The sequence below is a fragment of the Lepisosteus platostomus genome, chromosome 11 (genome assembly GCF_059453375.1).
Source record: "Lepisosteus platostomus isolate fLepPlt1 chromosome 11, fLepPlt1.hap1, whole genome shotgun sequence".
Taxonomy (NCBI): domain Eukaryota; kingdom Metazoa; phylum Chordata; class Actinopteri; order Semionotiformes; family Lepisosteidae; genus Lepisosteus; species Lepisosteus platostomus.
Window position 1 is genome coordinate 2,095,287 of NC_142621.1, and position 19,780 is coordinate 2,115,066.

Here is a 19,780-nt window from a genome sequence, read left to right on the forward strand (position 1 = left end):
CAGTTAGGATGATTTGCTGCACTTGCTTGTAATGATGACAGCAGATAAGCTGCAGTTGTTTAGGCAGTACCTGTAAAAGAGTTAAAGACCCTTATTAGCTTCTCCATTTTTGCATATCCTCCTTGTTCAAAGGAAAGGAACTTCTTTGGCAAAATACGTCTTACTAATAAGTCTGCTTTTGAGTGATTCATCCCTTCAAACAGTAGTAAAGCTTTAAAATACAATCAAGGTACTTTTTTCCTATTTGTCCTGCAGAGCAATCTATGAAGCTTCAAACGGTTAAAGGCAAAGTTCTTGTAACAGGATCTGCGAAAAGCAACCGTGTTGTTTTTATTAAAGGTGGTCTAATGGTTTCCACAGTATTTTGTTATTCTATTGAGCTTGTGCGTAGAATTTCACCTGCAGTACTGTGGAACTCTGTGTTAATGAATACTGCTTATTTTTGAGTAATAAAGACAAGGGTGGGGACTGCAGCCTGAACGAGATCTTCAGTGCCAAGTTGGTTGGTTTCTGTAGAACTGCACTTCTTGGAATTCTCTGCAGCCACCGAGAGGCTGACTTTCTCTGACTGCGCACGTAACAGGCTCTCTGCTTCCGGCAGCCCAGAAACACACTGGCTCAGAGGTCAGGGCTTCTCTGCCAAGGTCACACAGAGTTTACAGCCACCTGGTGAGAGACTAGCTGTTGAACTCGGAAGTCTTTGTAGCAGTCTACCTTCACAGATTGCTAAAGGGCAGGGGGGGGGTGGTCTCTGCTCGATCTGGGGAGGTGCTAAAGCTCTGTCTGGTGCACAGGCCGCGGTCGGAGGGAGAAGGGAGAATCCCATGACCTGCAGGCAGGTTGGTTCTGTGCTGACCCACGTGTGGCGCTGTGCCTGGGCATGTTCCTTGTGCGCTGTAAATCATTGACAGGCAAGGAAGCAAGGAAGAATGCCGTGTGGATGGCAGCTAAGTTATGCCCTGCCCCAGGGGCTACATGTGCAGTAGAACTTCACTAGAATACGACTCGAATCGCCAGGGTCCCTTCAGGCCAGATGTGTTAAGGCAGACTGAGCATGGTGGCAGTGCTTTGGTTGTGCTTTTCAAAAAGGGGAAAACTACTTTCTGATTTTCCAGAGTGCAAGCAGGCTTTTGGACCTTCCCTTGCTGCAGCATGGTATTTTGGAGAATTGTAATTTTCTTTGGTTGGTTTACTGCTTTTTTTCCCCAAGGTTCGTGGGGTGTTAATCTGAATCATGTTAGGGTGACCTATAAGACTCTCACCCTGGGGAAAAAATGGACCCATTTGTAGTTGGAGTCGAGTTTGCAGTGCATGCCCCAGTAGGAAGCACAGAACTTCCTGTATGTATTCGCTTTCCTTCATACAAGAAAAACCACAGGTGTCTACTTTATGCTGATAAGGATTTATCTTCTGAAAAATCAGCTATTATTTCGATATATCATCTAGTCATTACTGCCCCAATTTTCCATGAGTTGTAGTCCTTTTGCAAGAACTTTGGTGGATTATTTACAAGTAGCATTCACAAATAAAGATCATGCATGCACCCTGATGGGAATGTGATGCATTTTTCCTGTGCTCTCAATTTGATGATGACTTGCAGATAACCCCCCCCCCCCAAACTGAACGGTGGCCCCTCTTTGTTTTCCACGAGCTTGATAATTCAAATCTAGCTGGCTCTTTCTGCAATTCATCTTTCTGCAATTCTTATCTTGCGCAACACGTCGTTCTTGGGCAGAACACGGCATTGCATTTTTGCGTAAGCGGGGTCATTAGAAAACCTACAACAGTCACTTTTGGGAAAGCGGTAGGAAGGAGAGCAAGCAATATGTGCCAGTAGTGATTTTTAGACATGACATTGTTCCAGCAGTTTGTGTATGCTTGAGAACACAAGAATTTGAGAAGGGTTGCAAACACGTAGGCAGTTCTAGCGTGGTTCATTTTTTTTTCCCCCCCCACTTGTTGACCATGGATCTCATTCAGCCATTGAAACTTATTCCTGTATGCGTTTGTGTAAAGAAGTGCCTCTGTTTTCGGGAGAGTTTGCACTTGTTTCACTGTGGATTCGGGTGAAATCTGCTGGATTGACTTTGTCAGTGCCTTTGGAGAGTTCTGGGTGTCCAGATCAGGTCGCCTCCTAGTCATTAAACACAGAAGACTTAAAAACGGTTCAGTTCTTTTAACCTATGAGTGCAGAACATTCTTTTCAGCACAAGAATGTATCCGGTTATTCTTTTCTGGATTAACTCCAGGACTGCATTTTTAATTGTCGTTTTGTAACACGATGACCCAAATTGTAAACAATATTCCAAATGAACCCATACTAGTGCATTGTACAATTTCAACATTTTGCAGCCTACGCACGCCGACGAAACTGCCCTACTTGAAGTGCTTTATCCTTACATTCTGCTAGGCTTCATTTCCCTCCCTTGCATTGCCTGGAAGATGTCAAGGATATGTCGTTCATTCAGATTTGTAGTATGTTTTGCTGCCTGTATGCAGGTATGTGTCTCAGGGCAATTGCGTCTCCGGCTGCCTCTTCAGATGCGTTTCAGTTTGTTTGTTTTTTTTACACTGATGGTCTCGTTGTGCGAGTGAGCTGGTCGTACAAGGGCTGCCTGGGGGAGTGGGCACCCCAGGTGTGGCAGTCTGTGGCAGCACAGGTCTGCCGCACTCCCATCTCCAGCGGTTTGTACTTTCTTTCCCATCTCTTCGCCGCTCGACTGCCCCTGGGGACACGCGCCCTCGCGCAGGTCCGTGTTCTGACACATGAAACCGTGGTTTTGAATATGCCGTCAGTCATGTAGCGGCGGTACGGCTGTGATTACTTCCGAAACACAAGGGATGTCTTCATCGCCGAGCTGCAGTGACGGCTGTGGAGCACTGCAGGGCTTTTGAAAAGTACACCAAGTGCCCGATGCTGCCGTAGGCACCGGTGTGACGTAACAATAATACAGAATAATTTCGTCAGCTTTGTTCTGATCCAGCCCTCTGATGATCTTTTTGTTTGTTTGTTTGTTTTTCAGGTTAGGATCACCTCCTGCCCCACTGCAGTTTAACTGAATTGTTTACTTTCAAAGGTAAAGGTTAAGTCTTTTGTCCTATTACTGTCCTTGAGTTTTCTTTAAGGTCTTTTTGAGCAGTTTTATAACGTTTTTATTGATTTGTTTTGAAACAGGTGTGTGTCTAGTTTAAAATGTCCTCAAAGATGCCCAGTTCAAACAACATAGCGCAGGCCAGGAGGACAGTGCAGCAGCTGAGGATAGAAGCCAACATCGAGAGGATAAAGGTAACGCTGTTTTGGGTTTTCAGATGCATCCCTCCCAAAACAGGAAGGGCATGTCTCTCTGGTTTCGCTGAAATGGCCAAATTTAATACCAGAAAAATGCAGTGCTGTAGAAGGAGGATGAGGCCCCTGGTCCTGTGTTCGTCTGTCATTTCGAGAGGCCACCCAACGCACTGCGTGGCAGAAGAGAGGGGCAAACCGAGGGATGTCAAGTGTGTCAATCTGCAAGCGCATTGATCTGTGAGAATAAAGCCCATCATTCTGCAGACGTTTTGCAGGCCAGTAAGACAGGCTGGCTGTGCCGCTCGGCCGCTCCACGGGTTCGATGCCACAGTGGCTGGGACCAGGGGGTTTGAGCCCCAAACCCCTGGGGTCCCCCGCGAGGGCCACACCAGCAGTGGACAGGCCCTCCTACAAGGCCAGGCCCCCCCCCAGGCTAGGGGTCATGCACGCCCCCCGGGGGCCCTCGCAGGAGGGGTCGCCTTCGTAGCGTGGCAGTTGTGAACGCGGCTGTCGGCCGTGTCGGATGTTTTAACCCCTGTCCTTCCTCTCCCCAGGTGTCCAAGGCGTCCGCCGATCTCATGCACTACTGTGGAGAGCACGCCAAGCACGACCCCCTGTTAATGGGCATCCCAGCATCGGAAAACCCCTTCAAGGACAAAAAGCCCTGCACCATATTGTAGTGGACAACTGAACTCGGCCTTTTAATGTTTTTATATCTATAGACCAATTTTTAAAAAATCTTATTTTAATAGTCTTAAGGTCTCCTGATTAACCCGTCCCAGACTGAAATACACCCTCCCCTCTCCCCCCCCGCACACCCTGCAAGAATGGTTAAGAACTAAAATAATTTTGTTTTGTATTTTAGACCAGTAAAAAGAAGAAAAAAAGTTTTTAAGAAGCACAAACCAAATCGTATAGTAATTAATGTGCCAGGAAACGAAAGGAAAGGCTTGACTTCAGATTCAGCTGCAGTTCTGGGGGAGGGAGTGTTGCAGTTTCTGACTCCTTAATATATTGTGTGTTTGAGACCAAAGTTTCCTGATAATTATACTTGGAGCAGATGTGCAAATCCAGGTAGGATACAATCTTTAAGGATATTGTAGGATACAATAATTTAATTTCTTTTAATTATTGAAAATTTGAGTTTTTGCGTGCTGGCGAAATCACTGAATAAGATTTGCTGTTATTGCCAACAGTTTGTATTAGGTTAAATGTTCTTCGGATAATTTATTATGGGTATGGGCAAGGCCATCTTGCATAATTACCTTGCATACATGTAAAACTGGCCAAGGAGTGACATCTTCCAGAAGACTGTGGCGTTCACTGTTAATTATCCTCTGTGAAGAAAAGAAACCAGTTCAGCCTTCCTGCTGCCTGTGGGAGGGATTGGGTTGGGTTAAAGGGGAACGGCTTGACATTAAACGAGACCTTGTTAAAGTCACATGGCTTTTGTGACATCAGCACAGTGACGTCACTGCAGTGACAATACGCCCACTGCAGCCACTCCTCTCTCTGCTGGTGGGTCATTTAGGGGCAGTGTGAGTTGTTAGGAGATTTCAACTCGAAAGGCAAAATTCCTGGGAGGATTCTGAGGTTTCCCAGTGAATCCAGGAGTAGCAGGGAGGGGAGGGGAGAGGTTACTTGCTCATGGCTTTGGTTTAACTTCTGTAGAGGATAGCAAGCAATAATTTTTTTTGGGAAAAGGTATTACAAAACATTGTAATAATGTGTGATAATGGAGGAAAAAATGCATTCCAGAAACACTTTCCATATATAGTATTAAGGTTGCTAACTTACAGCAAAAGGAAATTGAAAATACATAGTCTCGGGTTTAAAATGTACTTAATCTGCAGATGTGAAACGTGCATAGATTAGTAAAATCTAGAAGTTATGCAGGAACGTTTGCATCATCGTTTACTATGAAGTCCTTTGTGGTTTGCAGAATATTTCCCCCAAAACGTTCAAGAGATGTTTATTACCGTATTTCTTGTATTTTATCTGTTGCAGTCTCATACACTAAGCGGGGTTCATCCTTACTTTTTTATAATGTATAAAGTCTTTCAATAACAAATGGGCACTAAAATAGTGAAAATAAAAAAAAAACATCCACTTAGCCTGAAAGTAGAACGAATTTAGTCTTTGAAAAAGTCTTTCAAGAACCATTCCAAAATCCCTAACATCATTTGGGTACAATCTGCATAAAAACATTGATTTATATCTAATGTGTAAGTTTCACATTCCAAGTAATGAAGCACAGAATTGTATACTATACGCATTACCTTTGACAGCATTGATCCTTAGAAGAGATGAGCTGAGTTACCCCATCTGCTGCGGCTGTTTTTGTGTTAGGAAAGACTCTGGTATCATCGATCTTGGTGACACAGTAACTAACCCTTTAAATGAGTATGCCTTATAATAATATGAAGGATGTTTCTATTGATAAAATAATTTTTAGTACATAGTATATATGATTAACTCTCAACTTGTGTGCCATCTTGCGTAATGTACCAGATTGATTGTACCAGCAATAGAGAGAAGAAAGTCTGAATGTATTTTACCACATGGTGCTCTTAGCTCAGTTTTCAAACTGTTGTTGTCTAGCGTTAGGTGAGAGGTGTAGTCCTTTTCCAGTTGGGTCCAAAATTGAGTATTCCAATTAGTGTTCCACTTGTGGTCAAGTCACTGAGATAAACATCTGCTGTGGTTTTGAACCTGTGTCATATTTCCGAATGTTGCACAACTTGTATGCCACAGTGCAGCGTAGAGACCAGCCTACCAACAATGGCCTTATTTATGAAGCGTCTGTTTTCATGTCAGAATAGTAGTTAAGGTCGCTTGAAAGTGCTTACATTCTGAGCTAACTGACAAGCCCAGTAGCGTCAGCGCCACGCCCGTTCTCCCTTTATTTTGCATGAGCTCACAACACTGGTTCTAACTTTCCGATGCGCATCGAAAAGCCACCGCGCCTCTCGGCTGTGTTTCAACAGTTTGGACTTGTCTAGTGTCCTCTGATGGGTGGCAGGACCAGGAAGTCAGTTTGACCAACGCCTGCTCAGAGGGGGGAAAAAAAGGGCAAAACAACTGCTGGCCTGCGAGAGTTAAAGAGATGAGCTGCAGCTGCTCACACGAAAGAAGAGCCCTGCTTCTGCTGCAGCACCGTGCCATAGTCTCAGACAGTCCCTCGGTGTGTGATGCTTTCTATAGTTTTGAAAAGGAGGCCTGCTTTCTATACTGTGTACTTATTAGTTATTCTGCTATTGAATTTGTTTTTGTATTGTAATATATCTTGTATAGCTCTGCAATCAAGGTTTCTTTCACGATCTGTGTTGCTTTTACTATTTGCATTTGAATTTCAACAACAACAGATTACACAGAGAACATGTTTCTGCCAACTTCACTCCCTGGACCGAAGATGATCACTATTACTTTTTTTTTAAGCTTGAATCTTTTCTTTTTCTTCATGATTAAATGCTGGAGCTGTATTTTTCTGGTACTGTAAATGTTATACTCCACTCTTTCAGACTTCATTAAATATTGTAAGTGTTTTATGACAGCCGTGTTCGTACTGTGGTCAGTTTTTGCATTTTGAAAGTTTGAAAAATCAGGTCCACATTAAACAGCAAAGATGTGGATTCTTGATTTGAAAAATGTGATTTTAAAAATGGTAGAGGAAAAGTTGAGCTCTAATAATTGACTTCAGGGTGAAAGTTAACTTCTAGGGATGTTTTCATGTGACATTAAATTCAGTTGTCGTTTGTGTAAATTGCTTCTGTCATTTTCAAACACTCAATCTTGATGTGTTGAGATTTTAAAGAAGGTGGTTGGTAACAAATGGTTTGACTTCTGTCTTTTTAATGAAGCAGTCATTTAATATAAAACTGTAATAGCACCATTTCAATGAGATGTTACTAATAAATGTTTCTAGTTGCATTCAGTACAAGCCCTTTCTCTTGTGTAGTTATCATTTGAGTGTTAAATGTGAGACCATTGACCATGTGCTTTTAAACAGCTTGGGTTTCTGTGGTGCTCAGGGAGACCTCGGTGGAGCACGCGACAGTAATTCCAGAGGAAAGATTCTTATTCCTTCGCGATGCAAACCCTTAATGGCCGCAGTTGGTGGCCCATATAAAATCGAGTCCTTTTTTTTGGGGGGGGGCAGAATGAAACGTTGCTTGAAACACTGTATGACGTCGGTAGCAACTACTTCAGTTGAAATCTGCCCAATGCGTCCAGCTAATGTGTTAAGTATTTGTGCTAATCCAAAGAACGGTGGGCTGGTTCACATTGTAATTGCTAACGTCAGTGTAAAACATCATGAAACTATGCAGCCAGCATGGCTTTCTTCCACTCTCCAGCACTCACGATGGCTCATATCTTTGGATGAGTCGTGTGCCTTTATCGCCCAATTCACTGCCCTGGCACAGCTTTCTCCATCATTAGCCCAGATGGGACCTTTGTGCTACAGATGACACAGGTGCTCAGCTTATTATGCAAAGCCTCTATATAAGCCATGCATAATGTGGGTTTTCTTTTGTCCATATTAGTTATAAAGCAAAGAGGGGTAAAATGGAGCAAGCCTGCACGGCAATGTAAACAGTTTTCTTTGTAGTACCAGGCCATTTTCACCCAAATACTGTAGCTACCAGTTCTGTGTCGGGTCAAGTCAATATTACATCGTGCTCTCATTTCTATTTTGGGACTGCACTTAGGTGTGTTGGCGTCGCAATCAAATGTGTCTTGAATGTTTTTTTTTTTTTTTATTGCCGAGCTGCAGTTAAAATCCAGGTCAGATCACATTTGCTGCCCCATTTCTGATGTGATCTGCCCTTGTTTTTCTACTGTAGTGAATGGAAGGGCTCTGTGGCCTTCTGATCTCCACTGACAGGGCTTCCTGACCGCCTGCGAGGCTGCAAGATTAATCTGTAATACCCTCCTTGCCACATCCATGTGGTCATTGAAAAAGTCACCCGCTTTAGCAAGTTGCTAGTGGTTTCAGATGATGCATTTTAGGTTCTACATGTGTGTTTTTTGTAATATCTTATCCACCTACAGCTGGACATGATCGTTGTGACCTCAATTGTTGTTTTGATACACTGGCTCTCCACCCCCCCCGTTCTTTCCTGGAATTACTCTTGACTTCCTGCTGTATTCATTCTTCTGTTCCCAGCCTCTCTGAGCTTGTGACTATCATTTTGAACGTCACCCTGTTCCTTCACGAAACACAAAGTCATCTCTAGCCCCTCTCCCTGTTTTCTTGTTATTCGTGGAGCAGCAAACGCAAAAAAAAAAACCTTCAGGGGCAAACACAAGCCTTGTTTACTCTCTGTTGCTGTGATGCTGGGCTGTTTGTATTTCAGGCTTAAAATATTGTAGTGAGGCTGATCTCACTCTTTTCCCTTAGTAAGACATACCTGCAGGACATGTGCACCCTCTTCTGGAAGGGTTCTAGGTCTTGTCAGCGTTGAGTCCCAGTCGCAGGGACCTCCCTTTTTGTCACAGGCAAATTTATATTTGCCTAAATATTTCTTCAAGTTCCTGGAACAGCCCTGCTGAAACTGAGCTGGCCTGCCTGGAGTTCCCACCCTCCTCCTGCAGCTCCTCGCACGCTGGCTTGTCCCATGGACAGCCCTGGCCTCGCTGAGCAGCAGCAGCCAGGTTATCGGCGGTGTTTCAGTGCCGACTGGAGACCGGAAGCCAAGTCTTGCGGTCCCAGCAACCTTTATCCTACCCTGTGTTTTCAGCCTCACTCACTTGACTCCAGGACAGTAGATAACTAGGTCCTCTAAGCATACTAAAAACTTTTATTGAAATATGTATGCCTGAGTATGTATATTGTAATGAAGTTCTATTATCTGAATCCAGGGTTCTAAGGGTCTGTTTCAAGTCCTTTCTGGATTTCCATGTTCCCACAGTCTTGTTATTTTCGGGAAGGTATGTGTCCGGTCAGGAGCAAACCTGCAGCCCATTGGCAGAGAGCAGCTGTGAGAGCAAACAGCTCTCACTGTGGAGGAATGTGCTGATGCCAAAGCGAAGCCACGTTTATCAGCCCTTTGGTCTTACAGTTAAAGCCAGAGTGCCTAGTGTGCAGGGCGTTAACGATATCTCGGCTCGATCCTGCATGCAGAACAGTTTCTCTTACTGTTTAAAAAAAAAAAAGTGATTTACTTTGACTCCCACTGTTATAGTTGCCCTTATCTCATCGGTGGCTCAGCGCCATTTACTGCTCGGGCCGACCAGGCTGGGGTCCTCGAAGGGGCTGAGCTAATAGTGAATCAGCCTTTTCTTTCCAGTTGCGTGGGCAGGTATCAATTGGCTATTTATAGGCACCCAGAACAGAGCAAGGTTTCTTAACCTCGACCGTCCCACCGAGCAAACAAGGGGGGAATTTAAAAATAGCTTGAATCGCCATTTCCTCTTTGCAGGAGAGAATCTATTTTGGGAAACGTCAGAGTGCTGGGTGTGGAGCTGGTTTTTTACAAGAGGCTTTGCCGTCTGGGACATGTGAAAACATGTTCTTGCGAGTGCTGGCGGGGGCATTGTGTGAAGGGACCGGAGAAGGGGGATCATGCAGAAGTGCAATGTGGACTTTCGGCATCTCCTTGCACACTGTGATGCAGAAAATGAAACTATTTTGCCTCATAGTTATTCAGTCAGACAGGATATACCACACATTTAAAATGAAAATGTTTAATTTCTTATGGGAGGAAACCCTTCCCTGCAGGAGGGAATGGGGTATCAGTTCGCATTTCGCAGGTATGAAAAGGCGGTGCAGATCTTTTACATTTTTGTTTTTTTGTTTTTGTCCTTGTGCCGCGTCCAAAAATGTTATGCAACTGCTCACGCAGATGTTGTGAAACAAAAACCGCTTGAAGAGAGATTTTCAGTAACTGCGCGGTGGAAGGAAAAGGAAGAGTGGACGTCCTGTTCTGGTGAAACTGCGGCAGTGCGAGTGTCTCAGGATGGAGGCAGTCAGTGATCGGGCCTTTAGCTGAACTAGCACCCCAGAACCCGTCGACCTGCAAGAACATGTTTAACCACAACAGAAAGATCAGATATTAACGTTTTTTTCTCCTTAATGTCCTGAATTGCACTTAAGAAGCTCAACTGAATATCTTATAGTCTTTTGTTTTTATAGCTAATTCTTTCATCCCATATTTACCCTTTCATGTATCGCAAAGGGCTGAGCCTTTGTCTGAGAGACGGAAAGGAATAGCTCTAAAGCCAGGCCCCAAGTCACTCTAAAGCAAGCTCATACCAAAGACTACCTCTGACTGGAAGAATTCAGTCACATTTTTAAGTCTAAGCAGTTAGTCAGAACCGTCAGGCTCCACCAGGAATGCTGTCACATCACAGGTAATGGTCTGCAGAATTCATTTTTCTAACGGGTCATTTCCAAATGTCGTGAAATGTGTTCAACCTCGTTATATTGAAGCCCTGTTCAAGGGGTGGTCATCACCGGTGCTGAAACGATGTGGCACGTTAGGCTTCCGCTCAGGGAAATTAGAACAACTTTGGCCATCGTGCTTTCGAGATCTGTGTGCTACCCTACCCTGCCTTACCCCGACTCCTCTGATAATTCACATCAGGGTCTTCGACAGCCCGCCTCAGGTTCACAACTGCTCTGCACCTGCAGGTGAAGTGTGGAACTAAATCGGTTTTTGCCAATGCTGTGATGTCACAACCCTTGAAAAAGAAGACTTGAATAAGCGTTGTTTCCTTCCTGATTTCTGTTACAGCTGCTGGCAGAGTTCACTGCGATTCTTTTTGTAAGACGGTTTATTTTCCCAGCCACTGTACTCCTGGGATTGACTGAAGCTCGGCGGACAGGAATATAGACCGGAAATTACTGCTGGGAGAACCTGATAACTCTTAGTCAAGTGCTCCCTTCCAGTGCCACCTGATCTGTAGCCTGTGTGAAGGAACAGCAGGTTCTGCAGAGACACTGGAATGGAATGTGCTGAGGTCATGTTGACAGCTCCTGCACCAAGAGCACATTCGGGGAATAACAGCACCTGAAAAACTCGTTAAGTCTCATACTTCTCTCTCTCTCTCTGTACTTTTGCTTGAGATCGCTCTCCAGCTCCAGCAGGGCGAATGCGAGCCCTGGACGTTGGCACAAATGTGAGCTGGGAAGCTGGTCTGCAAAGATTAAGCTCCCTGAAAGGTGACGAGGCCTTGAAAGCGATAAGCATGTTTGCAAATAACCTGAGCCAAGAGGCTGGTGTCTTTGTGACACCTGCACATGAAGTTCCAATGAATTTATCTGATGAGAACGCGCTGCTCCAGTTGGTTTTGTAAAGAGAGGACAGCAGGCACCACTGGCAGGAGGATGGAACTTATAATCTCCCTGCGAAGAGTATCGAGCTCTGAGCGCTTGCTGTGAGCATGACGCCAGCCTGCTCATGCGGGCTCGAGCCTGTCCTTCCTCTCGGAGCCTGAGCGCTCTTCTGCGTGGGGTGTGTGAATGGCTTTCAGGGGGGACAATTAGTGCTCTGAGAGCTGCACCGAACGATGGGTTAGCTAATGGTATCAAATGCAGAACCTGCACCCTGTAATAATCATTATATAAGTTTCATGAAGAGGTGTTTTTTAAGACACTCAAACTATTATACACTTACAATAGCACACATCATCAATGCGACAAAATGGAAGAAAAGCACAGCTCGTTGTCTCTGTGAACCCGGGAGCGGATCTTTAGTTCTGAAGGGCCCCGACGACTGGCAATGGGACGTTTCCCTTAGACAGTACATGCTAAACCATGCACAGCCGCCCAGAGCCCTGCCGAGGAACAGGCCCATCGGCACCGCGCTGCTGCCAGGACACTGCACCTCTCCTGCAGGTCCCTCTCGAACTGCGGATTCCCGAACGGAAGCTTTGTTTGGAAGAGAGTGTTTTGAATAGATGCTGCTCATTCCAATGATGCTGCAGTGAGACCATGGTTGCAAAGGTGACAAAGAAGAAAAGTGTTTTTTTTTTTTAGTTTATTGCACCTTATTTATTGTGGGTTTTGTAGATGCCCCTCTTTACGTGCTGGGTTTGATCCTCAGTAATGTAGGGCACGTCGGCCTCCTCATACACTGAGAAGCAGGGAAACCACAGAAGGGTCACAGCCTGGGTCTACATGGTTAATCTCGCTCACGTCAAACTCCTTAAACTTCCTGACACACAGGCTTGCCCAATACACTCCTGCTGTATATGCCATGAGCTCAGTCTGTGACATATAAACTCCACAACACAACATCATAAGGACCAAGCAGTCAGGACTGGTCACAGAACAGCGCGATTATTTCTTTAGTCGTTGGTCACACGATTCTCACTGCTGATGTGAAGACTCGATATTTGCCCATTCCTTGCGTGCAAACCCGTTACGTAATGGTTTTCAAGCTTTTTTTTTCTTAAGACTTCTAAAACATGTTGCTGGTGAAGCTGCAAAACGAGATACTGAGAATGTTTTCTCTTCACATGATTTTATTCTGTCCTGGGGATCTCGATGGAAGACCAGCAACAACACACATGCAGTGGGTCTCCATCCTTTAATACACAGTAGCTAAATGTGTGCAGGGGAATTCTGGAAGCCCTCCAGGGGGCACTATCTTTAACCCGCAGGAGAAATCTGATCGTGAATCAACAGGCACTGCAGTCCGAGCTCTCCGCTTTCACAGCGCCGAGGAGAGCAGGGTCAGAGACTGACGAGCGAGCGCGTCAAACGTTAGTTTCGACCTTTGAACTTTTCACAAGGACAGTCGGCCCCAGACCACACAGGAGCAGGCAGGGTTGGGATGCTTATCTCTGTGGTCCTCCTGTGTTTGTCTTAACTCGCGTCCGTCCCCGGAGATGCCCGTGCGCTGCTCAGATAAAAAAAGACTCTCTGTGGCCCTGCGATATGGCTTTGGTTAATGGAGGTCTGTCTCTCTTGGGCTTTCATGAGAAAATCCCCTTGCGTCAGGAGGTGATGCTAGGAGACCTTCTCATGAAAAAGTCTCACGGGACTGAGACTGAGACTGTGTATACCGTAGTTTGTGACATTTGAAGAGGCTCGACAGCGTGGGAGCTGCTCGTAACAAGGCGAGCTTAATTCCACGCTGGAAACCGAAAAAGAAAAATGCAACGTTTAAGTCTGCAGAGGCTCCTTCACGCACCAGAAACGTTGTTTGTCCTTCTCTCTGTTTTTTTTTTAAACCTGAAATTAATCTCTTGGCAGTGTGAGACTTTCATACACGTAACGCACTCAGTCCAAAACCTGACCAACAGTAAATTGTTTTTCCTCTGCGAAAGCCGGCGTCATGCAGTTTTATTTTTTTTTCTAATGATAACCTGCACGTCTCGTCGCGGCCAAAATACTTTTTTTTCAGTTGCTGATAACAGCGCTATAATACGCAGCAGAGGAGAGACCCGTGACTGACACGGGAGGTCTATTCGCGAACAGGGTCTCGACAGCCTTCGACCCCTGAAGCAGACGGTGCCGCTCTCTCCGGCACTGTCGGTGCTCCTGCGCCTCATTTCTATTCCCGTCTTCCTGGAGAGGGGCTCGCCCCTCCGGCAGCGGGAGGCCCAGCGGTTTCGCCTCCGCTCCTGTGCGGGACGAGCGCTGCGCAAACTGCGCTTTTCCACATCCACGCTGGAGTGTCCGGTCTCGACTGCTTCGCCATCTGCGCCGAAGGCCGGTATAATATCGCACCGCTTTCAGCTGCGCTGCGGGCTGCAGAATGAAGCCGGTTGACAGAGCGACACCCGGAGAAGTTTCCGAATGACGGTGTCCGTGACCGGGGTCAGCGGGGCTCTTTCTCCATGGAGACCCGGCTGTGGTGCTTTTGTCCTTTGTACAGTTCGCACAAAACACACAATGGAAAAACGCGTGTGTGTGCGTGCGTGTGCGCTCTCAGTGCCAAATCCTGTTCTTTCCTTTCGTTTCCAGTTTATGACCTTGGGCTTTTATCAGTCAAGGTCGGGTATTTTCACACGCTGCTTTAAATAGCTCTTCCCAAAGTCGTCCCCCACACCCCACACACACACACACACCACTCCACTCCGAAATGAAGTGTTGACCAAACCTGAGAAAGAAAGCCCACGCCATCCCCAGCTGTAACATCAGATGTCTCATTATGCAAATAACCGCTGTTCTTAACAAAACAAAAAACACCTTGAAGCACTTTCAGCCACTTTCAGGTGACGGGGGGGGGGGGCAGTTTCAGGCCATCCAGAACAGCGCAGAAGGAAACAGAAGAACCAAGCGCTGCTTTTTTGGACAATTTATCTTGCACGGCCTATGATCTTACGTGCACGCACAAATGGTTTATTTTTCCCCTCATCTGCTGCATTTATCCCAAGCCGTGTCCGCCCGCAGCCGGTTCCACGGCCGGGTGGCGCTCAGGAGCAGCGCAGGCGAGGTGCCGAGCTCAAGGACACAACAGCGGTGTCTCCCCTGGGACCCGCGTCCAGAGCCGGACCCGCCGGTCCACACCGCTGCCCTACATCTTCTTAAGCGGTCATGACTGGCAAGTTCCTGTGTTGCAGCGTTATGTAACTTCATGCATAACACCCTCCCCTGCCCCACTCCGAGCCTCAGATAACCTCATCCGAACTAAAGCAGATTTTAGCGTTAGGCGCCAGATAAGCTGCTGAGCATTTGAAACTGCAGCAGTATCTTTGAAACCTTGCAAGGAAGGGAACTGGTGGCCTGGGCTTGGGTGGGGGATGAGCAGCAGCTGGGCTTGCACACCAGCAAAGCCAGTACTTGCTGTGCCAGGAGCGAAGAGAACACGCAGACTCCCCACAGACAGGCACTTCAAGCTGGAATCCACACCAGGGGCTGTGTGGCAGTAGTGCAGCCCACGTCACAAGGAAAACCTCTGTCCCGAACCCTGTGAACGGTCCCAACGCATCAAAATCCTCCCCTGCAGGCACTAGCAGAAGCAGAACTCCCCTGTCTCCTCTGCTCCAGGCAGGCAGAGAACTCGACCTGCACACGAACACGAGGTCCAAGCCATTTATTCAACAAATCTGATGTTGGTAGAAACGGCAACATAAATACAATAAAGTTAATATAATAAAAAAATAACTTAACAGCAATGAAAACAAAAGTTACCGGTCAAACGTTTCTTACTCAAAATAATTCACTGCAATGGCATTCTGCAGAAGGCATCGTCATTGCTTATCCAAAAGTAAGGGTCCGAGCGCTTCTCTTTTAAATAAGAGTAACAGAAAAACAACAACAGCAATAGTCATGAAGATAACGGTAATAATTAACTCCAGAATCTCAAAACACCCCGTGTTTCCTGCTGTAATACCTAAAATGGGGACCGGCTCGGCCCGTGGCGTCTGTCCAGTTTCAGAGTCCCGGCTGAACCACAGATCCCCTCCTGCGAGGCTGATGAGCCCCCGGACACGGCCCACTTCCTGCTGCAGAGCAGGCCGGCCCCCAGTCTGCTGAGTCACGCCGCCGGCCCACGGCCCGCTGCTCCGCCGGGCCGGCTCCGCCTCTCCCAGCCCAGCTGCAAGTTATTTTCCACCAGCGTGAGAGGTGGTGGTGGTGGTGGTGGTGTTTTTCTTTTTTTTTTGTGCCTCCTGAGTTCCTCAGCAGAGCATTCCGGCAATCCAGTGCAATTCATCGGAGAGAGGGAGAGAGAGGAAAACGAAGGGCTGGCGTCGCAGTCCGGCCCTCAGCGCTCGGGGAGATTGACGAGGGGCACCCACTGGTCCAGGCACCGGCTCTCCCTGCAGAAACCGTTCACTTTGCTCAAGGCGGGGTCTTTCCACGCCGACGAGTGGGGGTTCTAGGGGGGGGAGAGGAGGAGAAGGGGATATGAATAGGTGCGGTTTTGTTTAGCACTCTTTGAGGGCACCCCTGTGTAGAGGGCCGCAGTCCCAGAGCTCCCTTCCTCTGGGGGGCGCTGCAGGGGCCCTGAAGGGGCTGCTCTCCTCCTGGGTTCGGCCGGCTCTGTGCCACCCCTGCTGGGGCCCAGGGTTATCGCTTATTGACAGGCACCCGAACCCCCCCCCCCCCCCCCCCCGAGGTTCACAGGCACCAACCATCACAGCGCCGGCGGCGGAGACCAGTCAGTTAGTGCCTGTGGAGACCAGTCAGCCCCCCGCCTGCACCTCTCTGCCCCAGCAGACACAGAGAGCACCAGCCGGCTCCCCTGCAGCGGCACGGGCAGGCGGGCGGGCACACTCACCGTGACCAGCACGCAGTGCAGGTCCTGGGGCTCCCCGCCCTGCTTGGCGGCCCCCAGGATCTCGGCCAGGCGCCCCATGTTGCCGACGCGCAGGATGTTGATGTCGTTCTCGCAGCAGAACGCCTGGATCAGCGTGAAGTGGATCTGCAGGGCCACGTCCTTGACGTCCTCCTCGTCCGTGGCCAGCAGACACAGCACCACGTTGTCCGGATCGCTGGACGGGAGGGCAGAACAACAACAACAACATCATCATCCTCCTCCTCCTCCTCTCAGCGCGTCGCCCGGCCCCGGACCGGCCCCGGGGAAGCACCGCCGGCCGGACCGGCAGCGGACACGGCGGAGGCGAAACTCACACGTTGAGCGACTTGGCCGCTTCGTAGACCCCGACCGTGATGCATCCCTGCGGCAACGCGGAGTGCAGCACTTCTTCCAAGGCTTTTCCCACGGAATCCATTCTGGAAAATAACAGGGAGGGGGGGGAGGTGAGTGAAAGGAGGAGGAGAAGCGGCGTCGGTCCCGGCCGAACTTCCCCTCGACCTTTGAACAGCTTTTCCGTTACAGACGGTGTCCGTCGACGGTCTGCGAGCTCCGCCGTGTGCAGCCTCGCACACCACCCCCCCCCACAGGACACGACACACGGAAGCCGAGCCCACGGTTGCGGGCAGGACCGACCTGGGTGGGAACCCCGACCGGACCGGACCGGACCGGACCCGACCGGACCGGCGTGCAGCCGGGCTGTCGCGAGCGCGACCCGCCCCGCGGCGCGAGCTCCCGGCCGCACGGGTGTCCCCGAGACCGGCCGCACCGCGACCCCCGACTTGATCTACACGGGCACCCGGCTCGGCTGCACCCCCAAGACACCCGTCCGCGCTTGGCTTTCGGAAAGCAACAGGGGTGCTGCGGGGTGGAATGAATGAACCGTTGTTGTTGTTGTTGTTGTTTTTAAAAAATAATACACGTCCAAAACACAAGGGTAGGCTCGGGACTGAAACTACCGCCGCCGGTGCAGTCACCTTTCTGCGGCGTGATCTCCACTGAGCTCCTCAAAAGTCATGGTGCACAATCAGATCCGGGAAGGTGGGGGGGTGGTGGGGAATACAATATCCAAGGTGGAGGTAGTCTCCCGGGAATCCCGGCGCTGCTCCAGGGAGAGTAATTCCCAGACAAGGCGAGGCGTCAGGCGGCTCCCGATTCCGTGCGCGTCTATGCAACAGGCGCTCCGTGACTGCGGACGAGCTGCGCCGCTCGCCACCTCGGCACTACATCTGCCCCGATTTGCATGCGGGAGCTGATTGGCCCGGTGCTAATGAGGGAGGAGGTGTGACCCCGCAGGGCTGGGCCGCTGCGCTCTCGCCGCCCCGGCTGGCTGGTCTGATTGGAGCTCCGTCCTACAGCAGCCACAGCCCGGTGCACAGCGCCTCAGTCCAACAACTCGTCTTTTTAAATCCGTGCGCGGACACAGAGACAGAGGCAGAGGCAGAGGCAGAGAGAGAGCATGCAGGTTTCCCCCGACAGACAGGAATGAGAACCCGAGAATAAGTTTTTCTGTGTGTTAGTGGATTGGAGCCCTGCACTGTCAAGTGGGATGACTGTGCAGCTCAGCCCCGGGGGCGGTGCGTGCGGAGACAGCCGCTTTATTTGCAGTTTAAATACGTCGAAAGAATCTGGTGAATGGCGACCCCGAGTGGCCAAACCGAGGGAGCTCAGCCCACTCGGGTGGTGATTGATTGCCTTAGCGGGTAATGGGGTCATTTGCACAGCCAGAACCAGACGTTGGTGGGCGAATAATGTGCTTGTCGGGGTGATAGGGATTAAAATGCAAATTAAATATAAGGCAGCGCAGACGGAGAGGGGGGTGTAGAGTTGAAAACCCGCGCTGAGTTAATAAGGCAGGGGGCGTCCGTTCCCACCGACGTCCTGCGCTTTCCGAGACGCCTCTGCCTGCAGTTCTGGGGCAGAAATAGAAGTTCGTGAAAAGACGCTTCCGGTCCGGTGACCCGGCAGCAGGAGGGCGGCGGGCGGCGCACCCGCGCGGGCCCCGGCAACAGGCTCCTGATTGGCCAGCCGCCCGTCCAGGCCGGCACGAGGCGGCACGGGGGATTTGAGCGCGAAAAACCAGGTACCCGCGAGACCCCGAGCGCGGGTGCGAAGGGCGACGTTTCTCGGGAGTCGGATTCTTCACGGCCGCTTCACACACGTCGATATTAACGTAAAGAAAATAAAATAACCGACTTACGATAGGTACACTTATTTTCCTCCTCGCACTTTGCTGTTCGAAACTCCCCATGCTCCCTGCGAAGGGCGCATGATAACGGCCTCTACACCGGTATCTGAAGTAACAAAACATAAAACAGTTTGAAATTGGTTAGTCCATAATTAATTTCAAATGCGTTTAACATAATCGCTATATTCACCGATTCCTTATTTCATTCCACATGAAATAAAAGTATAAACTAATGTTATATTAATACAATGCAGCGTGCGGATAAGCCAATTTTCGGTCAGTAAATTAATCAGCATGGTTGTGATAATGTTCCTGAAACTAAGGCAGCTGGCCTCTTGATTAATAGTGGTTATTTTTATTAGTCTTTGTTGTCAGACTCCATGCCTTTAAGATTAAAGGAAATTGCTGTTTTTCTATTGTGTGTGTGTGGGGAGGGTGGGGGGAGGTTAAATTCTAACAAATAATAATTAATTTTTCTCAGCAAACAAAACAAGGGAAGGTTATTCAAAAAAGGAAGTTTCTTTACCTACGAACCTCATTAATCTGTAGAGTGTTGTATGGATAACCTTGGAGAGTTATGCGGGTCCTTTAAGGCTCCCCACAGGCTGAAAGGGATGGTTGAGAGCTGTTTACTGTATTAATTTAGTCCTGACGCCTGGCAGACTGCGAGATTCGACCGGTACGGGACTCCTCCTGCGATCAGGTCCACTGGTTACGCTGACCCACACACGCTTCGGAGTCTTCACGTGAAATGGAAAATGTTCCTTTTGGTTACAGAAGGCCTTGAAACAGTTCTCTATAAAGACCCGTTTGACATATTTATGTACACAGATGCTGTAAGGAGCCTGTCAGAAGCGTTGAAGACGTTAGGGTTGGATCAGGGTCACATACCTGTACAGTACATGACTCTTAATAGCTTTTAGTTTGCCCACTGAAGGTTTAAACAGGCTGTATCTCCAGTAACCCCCTCCCAGGTATTGGAAAGTAGTGTTGCTCAAATAAAGACAACATTTACTGTTCCAGGATTTATTTACTTGAAAATGTCCACATCTGACCTGCAATCCACTGGGTGCGATGCAATTTGTATCCAGCTGT

General features: G+C 48.5%; 2 protein-coding genes across 9 annotated transcripts in view; one reads left to right on the forward strand and one right to left on the reverse strand.

Moving 5' to 3' along the window:
* Nucleotides 1-7,226, forward strand: part of LOC148651744 (guanine nucleotide-binding protein G(I)/G(S)/G(O) subunit gamma-12-like) — a 60,741-nt gene extending 53,515 nt beyond the window's left edge. For all 8 annotated transcript variants that reach the window (XM_088597808.1, XM_088597809.1, XM_088597807.1 and 5 more), the window contains 3 exons: nucleotides 3,024-3,077; nucleotides 3,176-3,286; nucleotides 3,841-7,226. In XM_088597808.1, coding sequence (XP_088453934.1) covers nucleotides 3,194-3,286; nucleotides 3,841-3,966 — 219 coding nt within the window. In that variant the 5' untranslated portion in view covers nucleotides 3,024-3,077; nucleotides 3,176-3,193 and the 3' untranslated portion in view covers nucleotides 3,967-7,226. The remainder of the gene's footprint in view (nucleotides 1-3,023; nucleotides 3,078-3,175; nucleotides 3,287-3,840) is intronic.
* Nucleotides 7,227-15,258: 8,032 nt separating this feature from the next.
* On the reverse strand, nucleotides 15,259-17,752 carry LOC148651745 (growth arrest and DNA damage-inducible protein GADD45 alpha-like). The gene is made up of 4 exons (XM_088597800.1): nucleotides 17,475-17,752; nucleotides 16,815-16,916; nucleotides 16,462-16,675; nucleotides 15,259-16,059 (listed from the first exon to the last, which is right to left on the reverse strand). The coding sequence occupies exons 1-4, from the start codon at nucleotides 17,513-17,515 to the stop codon at nucleotides 15,946-15,948; spliced, it is 471 nt and encodes a 156-aa protein (XP_088453926.1). The 5' UTR covers nucleotides 17,516-17,752; the 3' UTR covers nucleotides 15,259-15,945.
* Nucleotides 17,753-19,780: the final 2,028 nt, after the last annotated feature.